Here is a 24,158-nt window from a genome sequence, read left to right on the forward strand (position 1 = left end):
TACACTAAGCCTATACAGTCTTATTTCTGCTTATATACTCTGCAGTTTCTGTATCAGACTGTTAAAGATTCAAGACTTTGAGCTGAAATCAGTTTTTGCGTCCATCTTTTATATCCTAAATTGTAAAATAAGAACATTCTTCTTTGCCAAGAAGAATATTTTACTCTGATAGCAGTGGTGTAGCCAGGAGTTTAATTTCATGGGTTGATGATGAAATAAACTAAAAAAATAATTTCTGATCTGTACAGTTATGTGATAAGTGTATATGAGTAACAGTACCATAAAATACCTTTAAATATTTTTGTGGAACTGTTGTAAAGGGGTCATGACGACGTGTTTTTATTATTATTATTATTATTATTATTATTATTATCTTCCCTGAAGTATAATTATAATATTAGTAAAAGATTTTGCACAAAAACATACAAAAATTTTGTGATGTATGACCTTTTTCCACCGTGTCTCTGAACCTCTGACTGAAATGATCGGTTTTTATGTCCTTTATCTTTATCTTTAAGACGTCACTGTAACTACCAACTGCTATGATTGGCTAACCTCTTTGCCAATAAATGATTTATCAACACCCCCTGCCATAGCATGGGTGGAACTCTTTTCAGCGACTGAGCCGATGGTGCAATGATGTAAAAGTAGGTGCCAATGCCTTGCTGTAGGGGCAGACATATGCTAATGTATTTGCCTGTGTAACATCCAAATGAGCCATTTTTGGAGCCATTTTTGGTGTTTAAATAAATACTCTTTTTGTACCGTGGAGGGCGAATTAAGCTATGAAACTTGCAAGGACATTTTAATGGTATAATGACCTCTTATTTTGTCAAAAGATCAAGGATTTTTTTTTGCATGTCATGACCCCTTTAAAATAAGATGCCAGTAATAAATCAAAATACATTTAATCCAAAAAAAAAGCTGAGTAGCTAGCTGGTAGTTCCTTTCAGAAAGAAACGGGAAAATGCATGCCTCTGAATAGTTAAAGCCATTTCTCACCATAGCAGCTAGTAGGCAATGAAATATGATTAAACAAACACATCTGAACATGGCCTGATATCCTAATAAGTACAATTGATTGACATTCTTCTGCTTAAATTTTTTTTTAAAGACTGCTATACCACTCAAGCAGAACTATACATAATGGCCCAAGCAGAACTGGGATTGTTCAACTCTACATTATAGAAGTATCACAAGGCACTACACTCAAAAGGTTAGGTTTTCTGTTGCTCAGAGATGAATGGGCCGCTGTGAACACTTAATCAGAGAGACGTGACATCAGGCTTATGATTGTTGCAGGCTTTACTCATAATTAGTTCTACCATATTTACATAAAATTGGCAGAAATTATGGTGAATGGTCCATGTTGACAGTAGAACATCAGTTACTCATGTGATCTATATGCATAGTGTGTGTGTGTGTGTGTGTGTGTGTGTGTGTGTGTGTGTGTGTGTGTGTGTGTGTGTGTGTGTGTATAAAACCAACTTAATTAGAAAGCAATCACAGACTTGTCTTTAAGGATTCAAGCTGTCATTCTAGCAGTTTGAAAGTGGTACAGACTAATACATATAAATATATTATTCACACAGTGTTGCTGCTTGTTGTTATTGTTGTAATGTTCATTTTAATTGAAATGGTCATAAATGTGTTAAGCGTGCAGCACATGTAGCGGTGCCACCTCACAGCTCCAGGGTCCCCAGTTTGAGCCTGAGCTCCACACTGTCTGCGTGGAGGTTTGCACGTTCTTTGCTTGTGTTTGTTTCTTTGGTTTCCTCCCACTTTCCAGAATTATGCCTGTAAGTTCAAATGGAAGTTCATTGCAACAGCTTTCAGTAAGTGCTGCATTTTGATCTTGAAGAATGATAGATTTGTTGGTTGTTAGTTTTCCCAAACAGATTTAAACGAAGCAGACCTCGGTAGAAGATTCTACTTTTGGACAACCTGTGTGACGGACTGAGTTCAGAACCAGGGTCTTGTGTCTGACGTACAGACTGAAGGGTTTACTAGAGATTTTCATTTCCTCTGCTCTTTATTTCTTTACTTTCCTTTTCTTTTCTTTTCTTATTAAACATTTGTGGCTTCCACCAGAAAACTAAAGAGAGAGAGACACACTCACTTGGACTTCCCATGGTCCAAAAGGCTCTGTATGTCTACCTGTGTATCATACATGCTGAACATTTAGTGAAATGTATTAATGAAGATGAGCCTGGAAAATGAAACATGGCTATAATTAAAATTTTTATTTTTGTCTTCAAAACCTTTTAAGGTGGATTTTCTAAGGAGGTTTATTGATGAGTGGAATGTGTCATAAGCCTTCTTTGTTTAGTAGAGCAAGAAACGTCTGGGTAGTGTATGTAACCCTGTTCCCTGAGAAGGGAACGAGAGGTTGCGTTTAGCATAACACTATGAGAGCGCCCTTGCGTGTGACCGGCATCTGAAGCTTGTGTAAAATCATGCTCAGGTGACGTGGCAAGTAAGCAGCTGGTCGTGCACGAGGGCACTCCCATAGTGTTACGCTAAACGCAACGTGGAGTTCCTTTTGAAAGGGAACACTACACATTCTCAGAAATTTGTTGTTGTTTTTTAATATCTGAGAGAGCAGAGAAAAGAAACGCAGCGCTGACAGGTCTTAAGGACCTATAAATGCTGCAAACACTTTGTTCACAAACTGTTTTTTCCCTCCACTGCTTCACTGCAGTGAATCTTGCCGGACTTGACAGAGCTTTGTGGAGCTGATTGAATGCCTCCCTCTCTTGAACCTTTCAATCCAACTTTTCCCAGAGCAGTTCGATTGGAGTTCAGGGTAGACAGGCCATTTCATTTCAGACAGCACAATATCTCAAGCACAGCTAGAGGCATCAGCAAAAATCAAACATTGCGTATAATCCACAAATATCTTGACACACAGTAAATAGATAGCAGAGAATGACTTGAGCAGTCAATAGAGGAGGAGTAGGAGCTGAAGAAGTAAAGTGTATTTGGGTGCACAGAGGTTAGTTCAGGGAAGATTTATAGGGCTCTCTCTCTCTCTCTCTCTCTCTCTCTCTCTCTCTCTCTCTCTCTCTCTCTCTCTCTCATATGGACACAGATATTCACCAAAACCAGACACTTGAAGACTGGAAAAAGTCCAGGTGATTTTCTTTTCATTTCTAATTAAACTGTCCAGTTTCAATGAGGCTGTGATCATGATGGCTTCAGATTCCTGTTCTTGGCTGACAGGAGTGTAACCCCATGTGGTCTTTTGCTGTTTTAGCCCATCCACCTCAAGGCTCAAGGTTTCATTTATATATCGATAGATAGAGAGAGAATGTTATATTTAAATGAATTGTGAATTAATTAGTTGCCACTACAGGAAGTGGATAACATCATCACATCCATGATAACATCATCTGACTCAATGCACTTTTTGATTTGTCATAATTTTAATGTAATTCCACTTTCTGCCTGTGGGGGGAAATATAACCTCACCAATGACATGATCATACTGGCTCCTCTTCAGATGAACTAATGTGTTCCATCTGTTTTCCCCTTTGCTCACTGCTGATCTAACTCTCACATACGTGTGTGTGTGTGTGTGTGTGTGTGTGTGTGTGTGTATATATATATATATATATATATATATGTGTGTGTGTATATGTATATATATATATATATATATATATATATATATATATATATATATATGTGTGTGTGTGTGTGTGTGTGTGTGTGTGTGTATATATAATATAATATATACATATGAAATATGGACGTCAGAGCTTCAGTGGACCTTGTTATAGATTCCGCAAGACTCTGGAATGTACTGGAGGGATGGAAGACCATTCCTATATAAGACTGGTGTTTCAACCCTCCAGTACATTCCAGAGACTTGCAGAATCTATAACAAGGTCCATTGAAGCTCTGAAGTCATTATATTTTCACATATATATCTCCACCTGCATTGCACTGCTATTCTGCTTTACTCCATTACTCTAAACCGCAGTACTGGTCTCACCCATTGGACATTATCAAACTACTAACATCCATCAAAAGGATCTCTTCACCTCAGAGAACTCTATCGCATTCTATCTCTCTTTAAATCTCACTCTAGCAGAGAGATTTAGGGCTTTAGAGAGTAAAAGGCCTGCTGATGTAGTGCACCTCTAGGAAGCTTTGTGCCTGTGATTGAATAGTCGTTATCGTTATCGCCTATATTTCTTTTATAATTGCCAATTTTGAAAGACAGACAGTTGGATTAAAACTAAATTAACTTTAGAATTTAAAATGTAAAATGATCAATGTTCATTGAAACACATTTAATATTCTGAAAGGTTCCACATTAGTAGTGTTTGGGTCACTAGTTTTACAACAGGAAGGGAGACCTTAGTGACCACAATGGCAAAAGAAAGAAAACTTGTTTGTGTAATCTTTTCACCTCAAGTTGAAGAATAAGGCATTTAATTCTTGCCATGTTATATTTCTGTAGTACAGCATGGTTCACTACACTCTTAGAATAAATATTCATCAAGGGTTCTTTGGATGGTTAATTGTTCTTTTCAGAGAAACCATCTGTTATAATAACATATACAGAAACTTTGTTTCCTCAGGTCTTAAATAGGTGTAAATGATTAGTAGAGAAAAAATGTTTAATATAGTACCTTTCTTTGAATGCAAAGCAGAAACTTGCCTTTTTTTTTATATTAGAGGCCTTCTAGGGTCTCCTAGTGGTGTCAAAAGACTGAGTGCTATAAAGATAAAGTAAAGGCAGTGAGGCAGAATGAGTCAAGTCTCTTATTGAAATTATTTTTTACACCAGGGTTGAACGGATCATGTGTTTCATGCCAAAATTTGGGCTGGTTTCAGATTGTAGGTGGTTGTAGGTGCTCCACAGGTGGCACAAACATACCAAATATTTGGAATTAAGTCTAACACATTTACTGGAAACAAAGGCAGTGCAAACAAAGAGAACATATAAGTGCAGACAGTGTGTATGTATGATGTACAGAAACCGTTCTATATTGCTAAGATTGTGAAGGGGAAAGTGAGATTATGGAGTGTACAATGTCTGGAGCAGGCGCTCATAAAAAAGGCATATTGCAGATCAAAAACAAAATTCAAATGAAAAAATATACCACAGTAAACTAGTTTTCTGTGCAAAGACTAAGAGGGTGAAGAAAATAGAAAAACGCATCTCCCTTTTCCAGTACCCAAACATTCCAGGCTAGTTTCAGGTCTTTTGTGTGGGTTTTCGGGATTTAGTTTGGCTAAAAATTTTGCTGAGGCCTTGCAACCCTGCTAAGCACTGTATCCGTTCATATCTAGCATTGAGGCTGCAGTGTCAGCATGTTTTGTTAACCCTCTTGGTTTTTGTTTGAACTCTTATTCTTCATAGCTGATTAGTTTGATATGGTGTGTGTTTTCAGGCAATAGCAGCCATCTGTCGAGCACTTTTAAAGAAGAGGATGCTTATAGCAACACACTATAACTACAAAATGGTGTAGAATAGTACATAAGTATGCGATTTGGGAAGCAATATATTGGCGATGTACTAGATTCTTATTGGATGTTTATTTCACACAATAACAACCGACTGCCCTGGCTGTTACTTATAGAATATGCGAACTCTGGCTGTTTTCGTTTCGTACTCTTTCTGTGTAGTGTCTGTTAGTGTGTTTTGGACAGTAGAGATTAGTTTTGTGTGCGTTATGTTCCTTACAAGTCTGTGGCTCTCCTCTGCAGGGAAGATGTGAGCTTTTCCCTTTTTCAACATTTTTTTTCCCCCTCATGCAGATTTCAAAGAGCTTTTATCTGGTTCAGATGTTATGGTTCTCTTGTTCACTCTTCCTTGTGTGTGTGTATGGGTGTTGTAATCTCTCTCACCTGTCTGCCTCATTATCGGCTGGTGTGTGGTAAAGCGTGACGGAGCACGAAAGCGAAGGGAGTTTGGAGTAATGAGCATCCATCACTCCATGTCCCACTACCACTGAGCACTACAAATCCCCACTGAGAGATGGACAGGCTGAAAGAGAGAGGGAACGCAAACATACACACAGCTGCTGTTACACTGCATTGCTAATAATAATCATAACTGAAGTTTGAACAGGCAATTAGAATCACAGTGTAAGGCAAATTACCACCTGAGCTGCAGTCACGTATAAAATCTTAATTGTGACTGAATTAACCATGTGGAAAAATACATCAAAGGTAGCTTAAGACATTAAAAAAAAAAAAAAAGACGTGAACCTGGGATGCAACTGTCACTTTCGAATAGGTCGACTGCTGCAATTCCCACTCACACACCGAATCAAAGAGAGAGGTTGGGTGGGAAAGGGGGTAGAGAAAATTGGACTCAAATAATGAGCATGGCTTGCAGACATGCTGTGTGCCGTGTAATTATTTGACAATGACAACTTTTGCTGTTTTAACTCCCTTAGATTCAAAATAAAAGCGTAGAATGCTAGCTTTCCCTGGCCTATCAGGGGATCCATCGAGCTACTGCAGAAAAACAACTACCGTCATGTTTTAAGAATGTTGGTACCGAAGTATCGGTTCTCATGACATCCCTAATGTACATAGCACAACACTGTTTCCCATCTGACCACAAACATCATCTACGATATAGGCATAATGTTTAAAAGACTACCACAGAGCAGAATGCCAGATTAGTTTGCTAAAGCATACATTAAAAAGTGCATAGCATTCTGGGACAAAATCTTATGGCGTGATTATCTCAAGGATTGAATAATTTATGGGTAAAATTAGGAATTAACTTAATGAGCTGTAAGTGTAGCGCTCAATCAGCTTAACCTTCAGCATGTTTTCTTTACAGTAGATCGTATCGAATTACTAAAACTTTGCCGTTATTTAATACATGCACAACTCAAATTAGCAAATTAAAAGCATTATAAAATAGCTTATTCTCTGTCTCTCTCTGTCTCTCTCTCACACACACACACGCACACAATAAGAATGTATGACCAGTTTAGCATCTCATGGCTTCATTATGTTGTGTGCATGAGTTATTGTCAGAGCATGATGTAATATAAACTTATGAAATGTAACATAATGGGAGGTGCTGGATCAAGTGTTATAGTATAAACTGTCTGGTAATGAGTGGAAGCCATGTTGTTTAAGTTAATCTAGAGCTGTCTCTCAAAATGATGTACTACACACTATGCCTGCATATGAAATTTAGTAGGGTAGTATCCTCTCAATTGGAATTTTTTTTTTTTTTAAACTAACCTGAAGTATAAGCCATTACCCAGTCGATGGCAAATGACATCAAACACATGTAATGTGATGCCACTAGCTTTATCAGATTACCCAGTGTGAACAAAAATTTATTTCTTCATTTTACCGTTTGTCGATGTTACCTTTTATGCGCAACATGACATTTTTTATTATTATTATTATTCTGTGAAAATTTGAGCTAGCGTCAGTGCCTGGTAGCCCCTCCCCTCTTCCGCTACATAAGCAAAGCTGCGACCGTTGAGTGCGTGAAGTGTCCAACCTTCCACGCTTTTTTTCAGTTGAATAAGTGCATCGTCCGGGTACTTCATTTTTCACACTATTTATACTACAAAATGGCATAGACTAACACAAGTATGCGATTTGGGATGCACCTTAGGACTATTCATGCAACTATATATTGGCGCTATACTAGACTCCCTATTAGATGTTTATTTCAGTGCTTACCATCTTTTCATATACACATTTGACTGCAAATGGGCAAAAAGCATGATCTTCAGTGTTCATTTTCTATCCCTAATTTTTGGAGGGTATAAAGGCAAAGGCTGGTGCTTAATTGTGATGTTCTAAATGCGACTTAGGCATGTATGTAATCCAAATCTGAATATGAGCAACTATGAGGAAAACTCGCTTTAACTCTTGAACTCGAGTCACCCTTTCTGAATACGGCCCTTAATGACAGTATAATGTGGACATAAGCAGTTGATTAAAATGCTGCACTGTAACCCAGTGTTACCAAAGTTACCAACCAAAGTTCTGGTTTTGTCAGAACAAAACCGTGTCGCTTTCCAAACAATAGAATAATGATCACAAACGGCACAATAATAATAGATGTGCTATCCAAGAAATGTTTCACTGTAATGACCATTTTAGCTGACCGTAAATCCTGATCGACCCATGTTCATGTGTTTGACATGAACTCAGTGCTCAGTATTGTTCACAGTCCCTCTGTGGGTTTGCTGGATCGATTGTTGAATATTGAGAAGATTCTCAAACATTTACTCGTATTACCAGCAGTCATGCCCTGTTAATTCCTTGCAGGCCTGTAATTATTTTTCTACCAAGGTCTAACTCTGTGTCGTAGTGCCCCTGTAGATCAAGTCACTCAAGCTGTGCATGTTGATAGAAACTGATCTTTGGTATGTGATAGTCTTGTAATTTATCACATACAGGATCGGAATGTCTTAAATAAACGGTGTGCTGCGAGGAAATCAGAACTTGAATTAGTAGCTCCTAAAATAGTATGAATCTGGTGCCAATGAATTACTATATATTTTCTTTCATTTAATATGTTTCTTTTGGTTCTTATAGGCATTTAAATATGCTACCATTTTATCTGCAGTGTGCATAGTGTAGTTTTGATTATGAAGAATTTGTTAACGAAGAAAAGGGAACACCATCTGGCAGATGTCTTTTCTGAGGGTCTGTTTTAAGGTTGTGTCCTGCTGGGAAGGGCCATGGTCAACAGCCCTTTTACCCTACCTCATCTCTCTCTCACACACACTCACACACACACACACACACACACACACACACACACATATACACACACACACACACACACAGAAGGCTGTGCAACGTCCTGGTGTCAAAATTTGAGTGACAGTTACAAAGTAAGCATTTGCCACTCAGGGAGACGAGAGAGGAGCAGAACAAGCACTGTCAGTCAACCGTTACCATGACAATGGGAGGGCTTGCCCCATCCCCTGGCCCCTTTGTGTCTTTATTGAATTAGCACACAGGTTGCCTTTGTGGGTCCGGGCAACGGTAATTGAAAACACATCACGAGAAGAGGGCTTGAAAAAGGAAGGATGCGCTTCAGTGCACTCCATTAGATAAGCCGATGCTGAAGAGAGAAGGAATGATTAATATATCAGACTGACGGGAGAAGTAATATGAGAAAAGGAAAAATATTGCATATATCCATAACAATCCAGTCCATCCATATTAACCAGATGATTTCTTATAATAATCACATGATTTCTAATAACAACATACTTTCATTGTAATAACGATATGTTGTCTACTAATAATGAGACGCATATCATAGACAACATGTCTATGCTAATGGGAACTTTTTTTTCTTGCTCGGCAGCAATGTACTTTATTACAGTCATGTCGTCCCCTCCTGTCCCCCACCTCATTCCCATAATCCATTACTTCAAATACTCAGTGGCATGACAGACAAGAGCCTATTACATTTAAAAGCAGCGACATAGAAAAAGCAGTGAAGGCCAAGTCCTGTTTTATGGACAGCAGGGGGACTGAACCAGTCGAAGAGTTTGATTTCTCATCTGCACATTATGGGAACTACATCAGTTCCACCAGTTCCTGTGTACTAGTGGCCCTGCTGATGTGGTTTCTCTTAATCGTGAGTAGCACAAAAGGAGCACATAGGAGTTGCATTCATTGAAAATGTGTTCTACAAACAGGACACATCATGATCGGTTTAGTTGGGAGACCCGTCGATTTCTGGTCTTTGAAACATATTTCAAAGATTAAACTCCTACGTGCCAAAAGGGTTGACCTATCGAACAACATTTATAAACATGCAGCATAGTGTTTTGGTAGTAGTGTAGGTAGGTATTTTTAAAAACAATTTGAACCAGTAGTCAGGTTTTGATCATTCTAATACGCTAATATACGCCCAAACATATACCATAAAGCTTTTTATATGGGTATATGTGAAGACTAAATGTGTGTTTTCTTTTGACCGAATAAATAGGCGGACGGCAACTGGGTCGACTCTTCATTTACTCTCCGACAAAGAGATAACACAGTCTCCTACAGCGTTTGCTTTCGCCCTCAACATTTCCGTAAAATAAATTAGAAGTCCACTGCAATTAACACGTGCTTCAAGTTCACGGATGTTGCATAAAACTAATCATAACCTTAATTAAAGTGAAAACATGAAAATAATAAATCATACATGGGAAATGATGCGCTAAATATGATTTAGAAAAAGAATGCTAGTTTAAAAGTGTTTTTTAAAGCAAAGATGAAATTAGATTTATCAGAGTTTATTAAAATCCTACCTCTCCCACGCAAACACACTGCGGGAAGAGAAGAGGAGGTGCAAGGACAGGAAGTTAACATTTATACGCTGCAGTCAGAAAATTAAACGGGAAGATGCACACATCCAGACAGTCACTTCAGGTGTACATTTTCTTTTGTGTAATCCTATATATTAAATGCATGGAATACTTTCCAAACCTGCTACATAAAGAGCACACGCTTCTCTTTTCCCCTGGTCTACCATGTCTGATGGTTCAGCTTCACCAGAAGTAAGATGTTTGGAGAATCAGGAGACCAAGCGCCAGGGTATAGTCAGGGCATGGTATAGTTTATTATGCGCGCAGAGACACACTGGGCACTACGGCATTTCGTAGTCTCAATCTTAGTCTAAACATTAGTTGGATACAGTTGGCTTTTATACTCAGCTGTACGTGCCAGCGACATGCCCAAGGATAGTTAAGGAAAACATAAGAGAATAAACATAAGACAAAGACAAAACACCTTGATAAAAACATAATCAAGGACTGAAACCCAAAAACTTAAGACCATGAGTAAGCAAAAATCACACCGAACTGAACTTAAAAGATTGAATCATAATCATGGAAAATAAGGAAGAATATTTCACAGTTGACCTATCGAGCAACATTTATAAACGCAGCATAATGTTTTGGTAGTAATGCTGTAGTGTAGGTAGGTATTTTTAAAAACACTTTGAACTAGTAGTCAGGTTTTGATCCTTCTAATACGCTAATATAAGTTCAAACATATACCATAAACATATAACCATAAAGCTTTTTATATCTGTAAATGCGATGACTGAAGAGCACACCCTTCTCTTTTCCCTTGGTCTACCTTGGCCAGAAAAAGAATGGTGCAGGCTTGCCTGGCCAAGCTTAATGGATTCATGATGTCTGTCCTAATTGAGCTGAGCCATTGTAGTCCAAAAAAATGATAGCAGGAGTGTTCCACTGCAAATGAAGTTTGAATTGGAGCAAAATTACAGGGTCTTTGGTCTTTTTATAGAAAAGAGAAAGAAAGGGACTGATGTTCATTTTACTCCCATTCTCTGTCTTGTAACAGGGGGTAAAGGGGTAGGAGGATTGAATTATCTACAGACAAACAGAAGGCTTTCGATAGCTGTGTGGAGGGAAACAGCTACTAGGGAGTAATGGTCAGGCTAATAACCGAGGCTGTAAGAGAAATAGTGGCATATGGCCGAGTGCACCTTGTGTCTGTTTTCGCTCTTTAAAAGTGCTCTGAGTGGTTCTTTTGAGGCTCCCAAATGATGTTGTATTGACAAGCTTTTGTTGTGGGCTGAGAAGCCTTTTAAATGGCTCTCGGAATTTTACTAGTCATGTTTTGCCATTTGAATAGTTGACACGTTAATTTTCTAGTCTGAGATGTCCTACATCTATCAACAGAGCTATACAATCTATAAACAGGCGTAAGTCCATGTGGATAATCCAGTATAGTGTTTAATCTTTCTCCACTGCTCTTTCTCTTTACACATCCTGAAGTAAGCTAGCAGTTTTCATGCTCGTCATTATCATGGCTATTCATTAGCCCATCGATTAAGTGCAGGAAATTGAAGAGTTCAATAGATAGCTGGTACAAATACATTTTTCATGTCTTCCACTAAAAAGATTAAGGACTGGCACTTAAAAGCCACCCTTTTGTGTATAAGCAGGCAGGGTGACCTAGGAATTGAAAATGTGAAGAATTGGACTTTGTCATGCTAGTTGACTGGATAATCAAATTGATTTAATGTGCTAATGGGATTTGTATTGATAAGGCTTGAACATTGTAGATAATCCGCAGTGAAAGTGTCAGAATTTCAAAAGGGCAGCACGATCTATTGTATGGTGTGAGACTGTACATGTCTGACTCTGATCAAAATAATTTACTCTGAATTTATCAGAGGTTCGTCAGTTTGTTTTTAATGCACTCCAAGGCATTTCATAATCGTAGTATGTCGCACTATGATTACAATATGGTATTATGCCCATTTGCAGTGTTGTATAATGAATAAAAGTCCACTGAAGCAATCTATGGGAAGGGTAAGAATGGAAACTAATCCTCTGCAATCCAAAGTGCACCAGTACGTGATTTAATAGAAGATGACTTAATAGAAGCTAAACAAAAAAAAAAGTGATGGATAAACAGCATATTCTTCTTTATGCTGTATATATTTTACATTTAATATGAACAGAAATCCAGAACACTAGGAATTACATGCATGTTATATACTACTCAATATTACTTTTTGTTTATCTTAACCAGCATATAACCGGTCAAAATAGTTCCTCAACCATAGCATTTTTATTTGAAAAATCAAGCTTTAGCCACTGAAAGCCTGGCTTCTTCCCAGGTCTGACAGAAAGAAAAAGGTGTCCAGCGCTCTTCTCCCCACGATATGAGACCCCATTTCCATCTCATTAAGGCTGACAGATGAAATATGAACACGTTTAATATCCAGCCTAATAGCTAGCGTTGACAAGCCACATAAGTTAGCTGGCTAGTGGACTGTCATGGCATTTGGATAATGAACTGTAAATAGGATTTTATTAGGCTTCACTATCGCCGTCTGGAGTGGGGTGAAAGGAGGACTTATTGTGGCAAAGGTTAGGACCCGATTTTAATGCCCTTATTATAGACGTTCATGCTGCCTTAACCAGCAGGGCTGATTCTGTGTTCGTTGGAAACATGCCAAGACTGAAGACCTATTAGCAATGCCAGTCAGAGAATACACTTCCCTGGGCCAAGTCCCACCTCTCTCACCACCTCAGCCAATTTATTTACGTTTAAATCCATTCTTATCCTCCTCACTAAGAACCCTGTGCCTGACAGCTTTTCATTGGCGCTTCTTCATTTTCTGTTCATTGTGGGAGGGTTTTTTGGGTGTTTTTTTTTTTTTTTTTTTTTTTTGGCTTTGTCACATTGAAAACATATCTTGGGCTGTCAGGGATTAGTAATGAATATGGTGGGGAATATTCTTAATGTAGCTCAGATCTAATCAGGCTACCTCTCTTGATGATAAGTGTCATGATAGTGCAGTGTTCAGTTCTGGTTACTGCTGATGTAGAAATGTTGATCACAAACTGGTTATGCATTTCTCACTGGATCATCATCCAGCATCAGAATATTTTTCACCTATTTCCATTTACTAGAGCCCCCTGCTTCAAAGTTTTTGCAGACACTGATCCCTGGACCACTCAGTACAGATTTATTTTATGACCTATTAAAATATTAGGATCATTATTCAAATATGTATAGTGGCTGTTTATTAGTTTCCCCCCTCCATCCCCCTGCAGTTTCCACCAACAGAACAAATTCAAGCTTAGTTGTTGTAACTGGTGTTTGAATTGAGCCCATGTAATTCAAATGACTAATGAAATAGGATGAAAATGATAAGAATGTGATAATAAATACAGCTTTGATTACGGGTGGTTGTGATTTCCACCACTGTAACCTCTAACAATCTGCATCATAGCTCTTAAATATCAGTTCACTGAGAAATCTTATGTTCACATTCACACTGCTAGCAGCTCTCCATTTTTGTGTGTTTCGTTATCTAATTCATATTACCTGCGTGGTCGGTTGTCAGTTCACTGTCTCTTTCATTTGGTCAGTAACTCTCATGTGCCTGTTTAATATCCTGGCGATATCCAGAGATTTGCACATGTTGGTAAGCATGTGTGGTGTGTACCTTCCCTCCCCTCACCCTGGTGCAAGTATTGGATCTGTTATTCAGTACTGCTTCATCATGTCTAGTTTTTTTTGTTTTTGTTTTTTAAAGATGAAGCGCTGGCCAAAGTACTTTGTGTGGATTTTTTTTTTTTTTTTTTTTTAAAGGTACATGAAATGCACACACAGTAACCATAATGCTCTAGTATCAAGGTACACACCACACATACTTGCCAACATGTGCAAATCTCTGCATATACAGGAAGTCATGGCTTTGACGTACTGATCGGAAGGTTGTGAGTTCAGATTGCAGCACCGCCAAGCAGTCATCACTGGGGTCATGATGAACTGCCCTTAAGCTTTACCTGCTCAGCTCCACTGTACTTTGCTTTGGATAGAAGCATTTGCCAAATAAGTAAATGAATATCAGCTAACTATTCTTGGTTGTCATGTAGATTACTATAAATAGATTAAATTATTAGTATCAATAATAAAGATTAAATAAAGATTGCTTTAACAATAGCCACATAGCTAGCAGTGAATCACCCAGAAATAATCAAGTTGATGTTTGGTGTTATATTACATTGAAATATTGACCGTGAGATGTTTTTGAGTCAAGATTTTGGAAATCTCCTCATATTCTCTCACTAACAAGACACTTTGAACTAAACGTTTCATTGTTTTTTTCATGCCTGCCTTCCAATTGCGTCTGGATTGGTTGGGAGATTTTTATGATTTTTTTTTTGATTGCTTGACATCACTATGCATTACATTTTTTAAAAAAATTTTTGGAAGGACTACTTTTCATCTTGCAGGAACTTCACATAGGTTTACTTGTAAAATGTTGATGGTGGATGCTGATGGGGGAGGAGAACAGATCAGGATACCAGCAGCACTTTGTGTGGGGAGACTCACCATCCTGGATCACAGTGTTGATTTAAACTAAGCATCCATGTGACATTATAATGCGGAAAGAGCAGGTGTGGTCAGATGTGTCCGTGTGCATTTCTAGTCTAACCAGTGCATTATAGTAAAAAGTCCTCTCTCTCTCTCTCTCTCTCTCTCTCTCTCTCTCTCTCTCTCTCTCTCTCTCTCTCTCTCTCTCTCTCTCTCTCTCTCTCTCTCTCTCTCTCTCTCTCTCTCTCTCTCTCTCTCTCTCTCTCTCTCTCTCTCTCTCTCCCCCTCCCTCCACTCTGACTGTGTTGTTGCCTGGACCAGTGTCTGTAAATCATGTTTGTCTCCTCTCTTTGTCTGTTGATCTTGCTGTAGCTCAGAGAGATGGATAGCATGGCATTTCCTCTAGTGTTTGGCTGAAATGTTGAGGGCATGGCTCTATTAACTGGAGTCTGAACTCTGATCTTCACAGAGTGTATTAAACGGAGGAAGATAAATTCCCTTGCACAGCTAGAGCCATGTTATATAGAGCACTTTTATCCTCATGCACTTAGAGTTTATAGAGGTAGCTAAGGTTATAGTGACAAAGATGTGGAATTTCTAAAACCATTAATGGATATTTAACTGTTGAGATTTAAGAAACAAAGCATATTGCTCTATTGATATTGGTCAGACTGATCCTAGCACTCGGTCATAGAAATGATGCAATGATTCACTTTAGTAGCATTACATTGTCAGTGTTGATGTGGTTAATATAACCTGAGAGTGAGATTCAGGCAGTGTGTATTTTCAGGAGTATGCATCTGGCTCCTGATCCATTTGTAGTGCCAGTTAAAATAACAGCATAGCCAACTGTTAAGGCTGCTCCTGTGGTGCAACAGTGTGCGATTTAAGCAAGACCAGGCCATGAATATGGATGGCATATCAGAACAAATGTCCAGACAGGAGGGGTCAAAGCCTGTGTTGCTTTAATTAAAGTAGGGATAAAGCAGCGGCTGTCCTCTCGTAGATGAACCCTCCCACCACCAGCAGCTAGAATGCCTTCCCATGTATTCCTTTGTCATAGCCTAATCCTGTATTATTTCCATTGGGAGACCTCTTCTATGTGTCCAGAGTACAGAGATCATACTACTAGTTAATGAATGGTTATCCCTGAATAAGATATCTACTGTGGTCCTTAAGGTTGGGGTGGTTGCACTCCATTCATTTTTGCACTTTGGAGTGAAGTTTCATCTGCTGTGGTGTTGGTATGTTGGTATAGAAAGATGCATAGCTGATATAAGATGAGTAAGGGATCAGGCTGTAAGAAGATGCCCTTGCTCCAGATGGGCGCAACAGAAAAGCATTCACCAGTGATCACTAGCTTGAATCTTGACGATGCAGTAAGCATCCATGTCTGGGGGGTTGAAGAGAGCAAAATGGCTTCTCATCGGGTGGGAGGAATGGTGTCAGTTACAGTTACACTAGGCAATCGTGAGCCGCAATGAGCTCATGTATGTGGAAGAGGGCAGATAGCTCTTTCTGTTTCTTGTGGATTTGTAGATGCCCTGTCTGTTTGCATGTGTATATAAAAGGTTTAAATTTGTGAGAATACAGCAGCAGTGTTCATTTCCATCATCAGTCTGATTAATTTCACAAAAAACAATATTCCACTAGGCCAAAAAAACTACCCATGTAACCATTTATCCAAGGAAACAGGGACATTAACTGGAAAATCCTCCATTTTTTTCCCCCATGTACTGTATTTCAACAATTGTAGTTCTATTCATTGGTTTCAGCAAACTATAACATCATCTGATCTCAATGGTGAAAAGAAAACTTGGTGTTGACAGGTAGATGCTAAAAGGAAGAGTCTCAGAACAGCAGGATCTCTGGGATTGATTGGATTTTGAGAGCTCATGACTCTACCACGGATAGGAAACAATGGAGACCTAGGACACACAGATCATTTGGAAACATCTGGCCTCAGGAAATCCCACCTCTGGCACTAAAACCCACATAGAGTGGCACATCATTGGCTATCATCCTATCCCATGTAAGAGAGACAGGTATGAGAACTACACATCGGCAAGCCAGCTTCCTGTCTACTTAGGTGTTAGGCCATCCAGGGTGGAGGCCATTTTAGCCTCCCTGTCTGAAATAACATTTCCTCAAGTGATAACCTCACAGATCCAGCAGAGGAAAGAATTCACACCCCAATGTTATCTTTGGCGCACACTGTGCAACATGTGAAAATAAAATGGCATGTATGGAATGTTAAGTTGGACACCATGGTCTTTGAGGCGAACGTCATTGGTGAAGATAGACAGCTAAATATAATACCACAGTGTTGTCTGAACAGCATGTTTATATTAACTTCTGTTCATGTTCTTAATAAAAAATAATAATTTTATGTGATTTTATATATATATATATATATAAAATATTTTATGTATATATATTTTTTTTACTGTTTTCTGTAGTGGTTATGTATTTTGTACACTTCTGTAGCTTTATTTGTGCAGTTGAGGCATTACTGTGAACTTCACTGTTCCACCATTAAGTTCCCATTCACATATCTGATGTTCAATGTAAGACCTTTAATTCTGCCCTGCAGTCCATATGGGTGGTGTTGCTGTCTCACAGCTCCAGTGTCCCCACTTTGATCCTGAGCTCGGGTCAATGTCGCTGTGGAGTTATCCATGTTCTCCCTGTGTGTATGGTTTCTTCCGGGTTCTCCAGTTTCCTTCCACTGTTTGAAAGTGTGCAGGTTGGTGGATTGGCTAAGTAGATGTGAATGTGTGTGCGCATGGTGCCGTGCGATAGACTGGCAGCCCATCCAGGGTGAATTCTCCCACCTTGTGCTTTGATCGGATGTGCACGTTGAGATTTAGGAAACCAGAAATGTGAAAACGTTGGCAAATGACATCAAACTTGTATGACCCTTTCTTTTTGCCCTTTATATGGTACATTAACTTATGCTCACATTTATACTGATGGTACACTTTGTCATGATTAAATTATTTCATGAATGAATACACTACAGACATTAAAAGTAACCATTAGTTATGCTCTAATGTGTCACTTTAGCAAGGAACAAAATGCCTGTACTGAATATTATATTCCAACAGTTTGAAGAGGCTAGCATATAAATAAATCTTTTAAATCAGTGCAATGTGTTATCAATAACAGCTGCAGTGTGAATCACTCACTTCAATGGTCTAATGTTATCAATCCTTTTTTTAAAGAAATAGTGAAGTGCTATGGCAACACTTAGTCTTTTGGAGGACATGGTGCATTATGCAGAGTTGATTTTTCACCCATTATGAGTGGATACCAGCTACTAAGGGCCATCACTTTGAATAATTTTACCAGAACAATTAACCAGCCACTAGTATTAGTCTGGATTGTGGGTTCTCAAAAAAAGGATTTGATAATATTTGGATTTTCTCAGTGGAGGTGATGCACCTGTTCACTTGTAATTTTAAGATCATTTGCAATTAATAAACAGGCAACAGATGGCATGGACGTAGTATGGATCATACATAACAATCGCACATTGATATGTAAAATGGTTTTACACACGGACCTGTAATAGCCAGTTCCAAAGGGGGAGATGCTGATGGTGATTGTGTGGCATTGCAGAAAGAACCTGTAGAGTGTGTGTGTGTGTGTGTCTGTGTGTGTGTGTGTGTGTGTGTGTGTGTGTGTGTGTACAAGTAAAGATGTCCGGCTTGATGCCGCTGGTCTCTAATTGGAGTTTACGTATGGTTGGCTGAGTGGCACCAGAGTGAAGTGCCAGAAGGGCGCCAGGTCTATGCTGCCCTTTTGTTAACCGCGGCGTCAGATGGAGCGAGCGCTGAATGAACGAATGCTACTCAGAAGGCTACGTTGTTTTACATCAATCAGCATTGTTTGGCAGTGTACTACATGCCTTGTTGATGAGGCAGAGAGTATTTCAGTCTGTCTATTTGTTTGGTAATGGGCCAAGCCATTAGCGGGAGCAAGTGGTGGGGCAGTCGTCTGCTGGATTGTCTTTGTTTCTGTTTTGTGTGAAAATGCATTAAAGGTCACTGAAAACATAACTAACTAAATGGCTCACTGCGTGTTGTCCATTTCCCCCTCATTTGTTTCACTTGTAGGACATTTTAGTCAATTCTTGCCTTTCTGATGTTGGCTTGTTTCTGAGAATAACTGTAAATTTGTTCGTCTAAAATGTATGGGGTCCAGAGAAACACTTTCACATGGTAATATTCTGGCATTGTATATAGTTCTGAAAACTTCCTGAACGGAACTATTTCTTTCTCATGCATCTCAATCAGTGCAATGTTGGGAAGTAGGGCTGGCATAAGATATGACAAAAATATCATATCACAATACTTGAGGATACACGATGTGCGTCATCATATATAATTTAGCTAACAAACTGTCTGCAAAACAGTAATAAAATAAACCAAAAAAAAAAAACATTGACTTGAGGACCATTTAATTTGCAATTATAAAAAAAAATAAAAAAATAAATAATAATAATAAATAAATAAAAATACATCACCATACTAACAATATCTCGGAAAAGTGTATTGGGTAATCAATTATCATGATATCGATATTATGGATATATAATCGCCCAGCCCTATTAGAAAGTAGCCAAAATAAAACATTTCCATGTTGTTTTGGTGACATATTTCATAAAGTAGAGATGTAAAAGTAAAATATTTGCATGAATAGTCAATAAAAATAGAGATTTTTCCAGAATGTAGGTGTAGAGGTATCCAACAGGTTTTTCCCATCTGCCTCACATATGGGTTCATCTTTTTGTAGTGATATAGTAATGTAAATCATCTGTTTTATTAGTTATCTGACCTAAAGGCCGAGCCTTCCTTGTAGAGGAAAGACAATGCGTGGGATTTGTGGTTGTGTTGAAAAAAGAGATTACTAATTAGTTTTTATGTTAGTTATATTAGCATTCAGACTCCCCATTTCCTCCCTGTCATAGTGGCTCATCCCTCTTATGAATATTCAGTGAATCCGCTGCTTAATATGCATGAGTGGGTGTGTGTAAGCAGAAGTGTATTAGTGGTATAAAAGGCAGAGAGAGAGAGAGAGAGAGAGAGAGAGTGAGAGAGACAGGGAGAGGGCAGGAAATGACTGCACTTGCACACTTGGATGTGTTCACACAGAGAGAACACTGCATTGTGGAGTGAGTATAAATCTTCACCAGTGAGGGAGAGCGTGAGAGAGAAGCTTACAGGAAGGAGGGAGAGAGCATACAGAGTTACTGCTCTCTTCCAGAAGGAAGGCTGGATGGTGTGAACTCTTCATCATGGGATGCAACCTCTGTACTTTACAGAAGCCGGCAGAGCGATACAAACTACTGTATGAAGTGTGCCGGGTAACTGACTTTCATTCACTTGTGCATTTGTTACAAACCTTTTGGATCAGTGCTAGATGTTAAAATCTTTAAAACAGAGCCTTGTTGTTTGTTCTTTGCATGAACTAATATCTGTTTTTATGATATCATTATAAAATATCTCTCATTTCATGGTCTGGTGATGTCCTCTGGTGACACTTTATATTATTTATAATATTACGTGTCATTTTAAGATTAGGTTTTTCCCTTGTTGTGGTTATAAGGGTGTTAAAGGCAGAAGTTTGGGAACCCAGTTTTAGCTGTTGGTGGTGTTGTAATGTGTGTAGGTCAATGAGAATAAACTGAGCCTTTCACCATGTCATGTGAATTTCACCTTCCTCTATGTCTGTAGTTAACATCGAAACACTTTAGAACTTGAGCTATTCTCTGCTTGCTTTTATTTATTTAATTTTTATACTGTTTTCAGTTCTGGTCTGTTTGTGAGAATTTGTTCCTATTCATTTTCAAGTTTAAGATCTCACACTGTACTTGGGTTACCATCCTCATTCGTATAGATTTTTATGCGTGCTCTCACGATTAGAAGATTTTAATGAAGCTACAACACACAGCAACTGTAATTCGAAAGATCAGGTTTGTCTGTGTGGTTTTATTTTGTTTTCAGGCAAAACATTTGCACATAGAACAAGTATGGAAATGTTAGTGCTGTGTGGTTTATAATATTGCCTCATGGTCTGTGATGTTGGTTTTTAGTTCTGTTGTGTCTCGGGATGCTGAGATCTACTGTTGCGAATGGTCGATGGGGCTGTGATTGAGCCAGCAGGGGGCTGTGTAGAGCCCGTTCACTTGTTCAATTATTCACACACACACACACACATTGTGACCTACTGTTCATGTAATTATTAATGCAGTTAATTCATTGCAAAGCTATGCCTAAGTCTAATCATAACCTTAACCCCAGTAACAAAAATATATACATTTTACAGTTACAGTTTTTATTTATTTAGTTATTTGTTTTAAATAAAAGCTGCAAAAAAGCAGTTTCCCTTGTGGGGACCAGCAAATGTCCCAAAAAGATAAAAGCTCAAATATTCTTATAATTCTGAGGTCAGAGTCAGAATCTGAAAGCATGTTTTATTTCAAACAACAAACACAAGAAACTCCAGAAAGATCATTGTTTTAGCTACTTTTTGTGGGTGTGTGTGCGCGCGTTTGCGCATGTGAAAGGAAAGCTAATGGGTAACCACTATGTGTATTTTTCATTTGTATTGTCCTCTGCAGGTTCTCCTCTGCTGGGCCTGCAGACGAGCTGTGCTTTGATCAAACCCATGTGAGAGTGGGACTAAAAGCCTTGTCCCATATTGGGGGAAGTGTGTGTGTGTGTGTGTGTGTGTGTGTGTGTGTGTGTGCCCTAACATTAAATCATGTTTTCAATCCAGCTTTTTCTTTACAGAGAAAAAAAGAAATATAGGGCCAACTGAATAGATCACAATCCTCTGTCCTACTCTTCCCATCCTCTATAGAGACTCTTGATTGGCAGACTGTTAGCTAAGGGCACCATGCTGTTAGTCTTATGGCCCCCTCGCCTTGCCAATTACTCCTAGCAGGGCTACCACTTGAGTGGACTGAGCTTCAGCACACAAAGACCATCACCCATGTTTTCCATCAAACTATCACTACTCAGATAATTCATCCAGTATACCTTGAATTCTCTCCTCCAGCTTTCTTATGAAATGATAAGTCAGGAGAGAGGCATTTTACCTCTAAATGAATGTAAGGGATAATTATCTCAGTGTGACGTTGCCAAAGCAAGTGACAAGCAGCATGATTAAATTTCACCAGTAAATGTTACCCATTGGTGCATCAGGACAGATCTTGGAGCCGTAGTAGTCTTCTTGCATTTTTGTGTCTGACTGCTTCAGTGAGGGATGATTTATGTTTCTTGTCCATGTGATCCGATACTTCTTAATCAGATCATGTTGTAAACTTTCTTTCTTGCACATGTAGTGAGCAGTGTGGTGAGGATATGGTTACTGAGAAATTTTATTTTGGGCCAGCGTGTCAGTCAGACCCAAGTAAATCCAGGAACGAGTAGTAGGGTGGCACTGGTGGATTTTTATTTATTTATTTTTTTTCACTGGTGAAATTTGGACCACTTTCCTATCACACAATAGCTAGATGAAGGCTGGTGTGTGCTTCCTCCTAGATATATGAAGCAATCGACTGTATCACTACATTCTCTGAGAAAAGCACGTGCTGCCATCCACAGCACACATGAGCTCATAGAAGCCAACAACTGGATAGTGTTGCTCATATTTGACAGGGAAGAGTAACACCATCCCTTCCACCCAGAAAGTACATGTATGGATGGCTGTGACGACATCAGGATTCAAACTCATCCATCAACAGACCGAGCGTTTTCTGTTGCACTGGATAGGAGCCCAGCACTGTTGATTTAATGAACAGAGCCCAACGTTTGATTGAAATGTGAAAGTCTCATCCCCTCTTGTCATCCATAGATGTGTGCCTGTGGTACTCATAGACCTGTGTGGGAATACATGGACTTGATTATCTTTTGCTGGATATTTCAATGGTAGCAGATACAGAGAGAGTGAACCGGGACGTGTCTGGTGTGGGAAGAGTGGGTGTGTTTGTGGGAGAATGGATGGGTTTCAGGGAGGTTCAGGCTCCAGGCTGGCCTCATCCACAGATAATACACACACATCCTATTCATTAGGGTGTCTGGCATCTTGCCTACCCCCAGCCTCTATCACTTTCTTTCTCCATCTTCCCTGGTCCATAATTATTTCTCTCATCAGTGCCTTAGTCAACAACAGAGAGGAAACAAAACATACTTCCAGATGTCAGTTCCTCTTCAAGGTCCACTACAAGTCTCCCTTAACACTTTCATTATCCCAGAAATCTATGGTATATGAGTCGTCATGATGCCATGGTATCACTGAGCTAGAAGGGCATATTTCCTTCCTCCAGTCCACCTCCCTAAGCTCGAACATTTATCATTAAAGGACAGCTTAAGCTCCTCTGTGCCTTTGTATATGCTTAGGCAAGGCTTAAACTATGCTCACTCTAGTGTTTGAAAATAGCACTTCATTCTACCATCGATTCCAGAGAAAGGATCCTATTCGGAAAAATGTCTGTTAGGAAAAGTGTATTAGCACTTGACTCCCTGAACGCATACAAGGGGAGAGAAAAGCCATTTCTCCCTCAGTTAAGATAATTAAATCCCAGACTAGGCACAGTGTGATTTTTGTCTTGCCATCCTTGCAAAAGTTGACCTCGCTAAGTACACCACAACCCCCTGCTGACAGCTTCAAAGCAGGCAAGGTATGCACCATGTGGAGATGCAAATTCCTCCATTGGTGTTTGCTCTTAATCTGGCTGCATGGCTGACTGTATGGAGACTCCTAAAATCACCCGAAAGCAGCCGGTAATCGCCATGGCGCCTGTATTTTGTTTCCCTTTTACCTTTCCCTACTAGCTAGTAAGGTTCTGTACAGAGCTTGGCTTCCATGATGTTTTCTCTGTCCAAGAGTGCTTTTGATGTGATTAGAACAAATTGTCTCATGGAACAAAAGCAAAAGGTCATTTTGGTCGGAAATGAGCGTAAATCTAATTAACTTACATGTAGAGATAAGGCGCATATCTTGTGCAAGATAAAGGAGAGTGGGAAATAGATTTGGGATGCTACTTGTTTAGGTAATCTAATTAAATGTTAAGAATAATATGCGCTTTACCATGGAGAATGCGATTTGTTTATCGCACATTAAGGAACACCAAACTAAGATTTTGTTAAGGCCCTTAATAAGACAGGGATATGACAGTCAAGAACATCCTCATCCTGAAGTTTGTGTGCTAATGAGGCTCGACAGAGCCATGCTGAAGCAGTGGTTAGCTTGTGTTGCATGAGTTGAAGAAAATCGGGAGAGAGACAGACACTTTGCTTAATCAGAGACAGATTGAGGCCGCA

The 24,158-nt window shown here is 39.1% G+C and overlaps 1 protein-coding gene across 4 annotated transcripts in view; it reads left to right on the forward strand.

The window, feature by feature from the left end:
• The window catches only part of pdzrn3b (PDZ domain containing RING finger 3b), a 107,045-nt gene that overhangs the window by 64,908 nt on the left and 17,979 nt on the right, over window positions 1–24,158 (forward strand). Inside the window, exon 1 of one of the 4 annotated variants that reach the window (XM_053683562.1) lies at window positions 17,340–20,194. The exons of the other annotated variants lie outside the window; for them this stretch is intronic. Within the exon in view, the coding sequence (XP_053539537.1) occupies window positions 20,126–20,194 (69 nt within the window). The 5' untranslated portion in view covers window positions 17,340–20,125. Of the gene's footprint in view, window positions 1–17,339; window positions 20,195–24,158 lie in introns of those variants that run through there. 4 annotated transcript variants of the gene reach the window in all.

This window comes from Ictalurus punctatus, chromosome 11, assembly GCF_001660625.3.
Source record: "Ictalurus punctatus breed USDA103 chromosome 11, Coco_2.0, whole genome shotgun sequence".
NCBI classification, from domain to species: domain Eukaryota; kingdom Metazoa; phylum Chordata; class Actinopteri; order Siluriformes; family Ictaluridae; genus Ictalurus; species Ictalurus punctatus.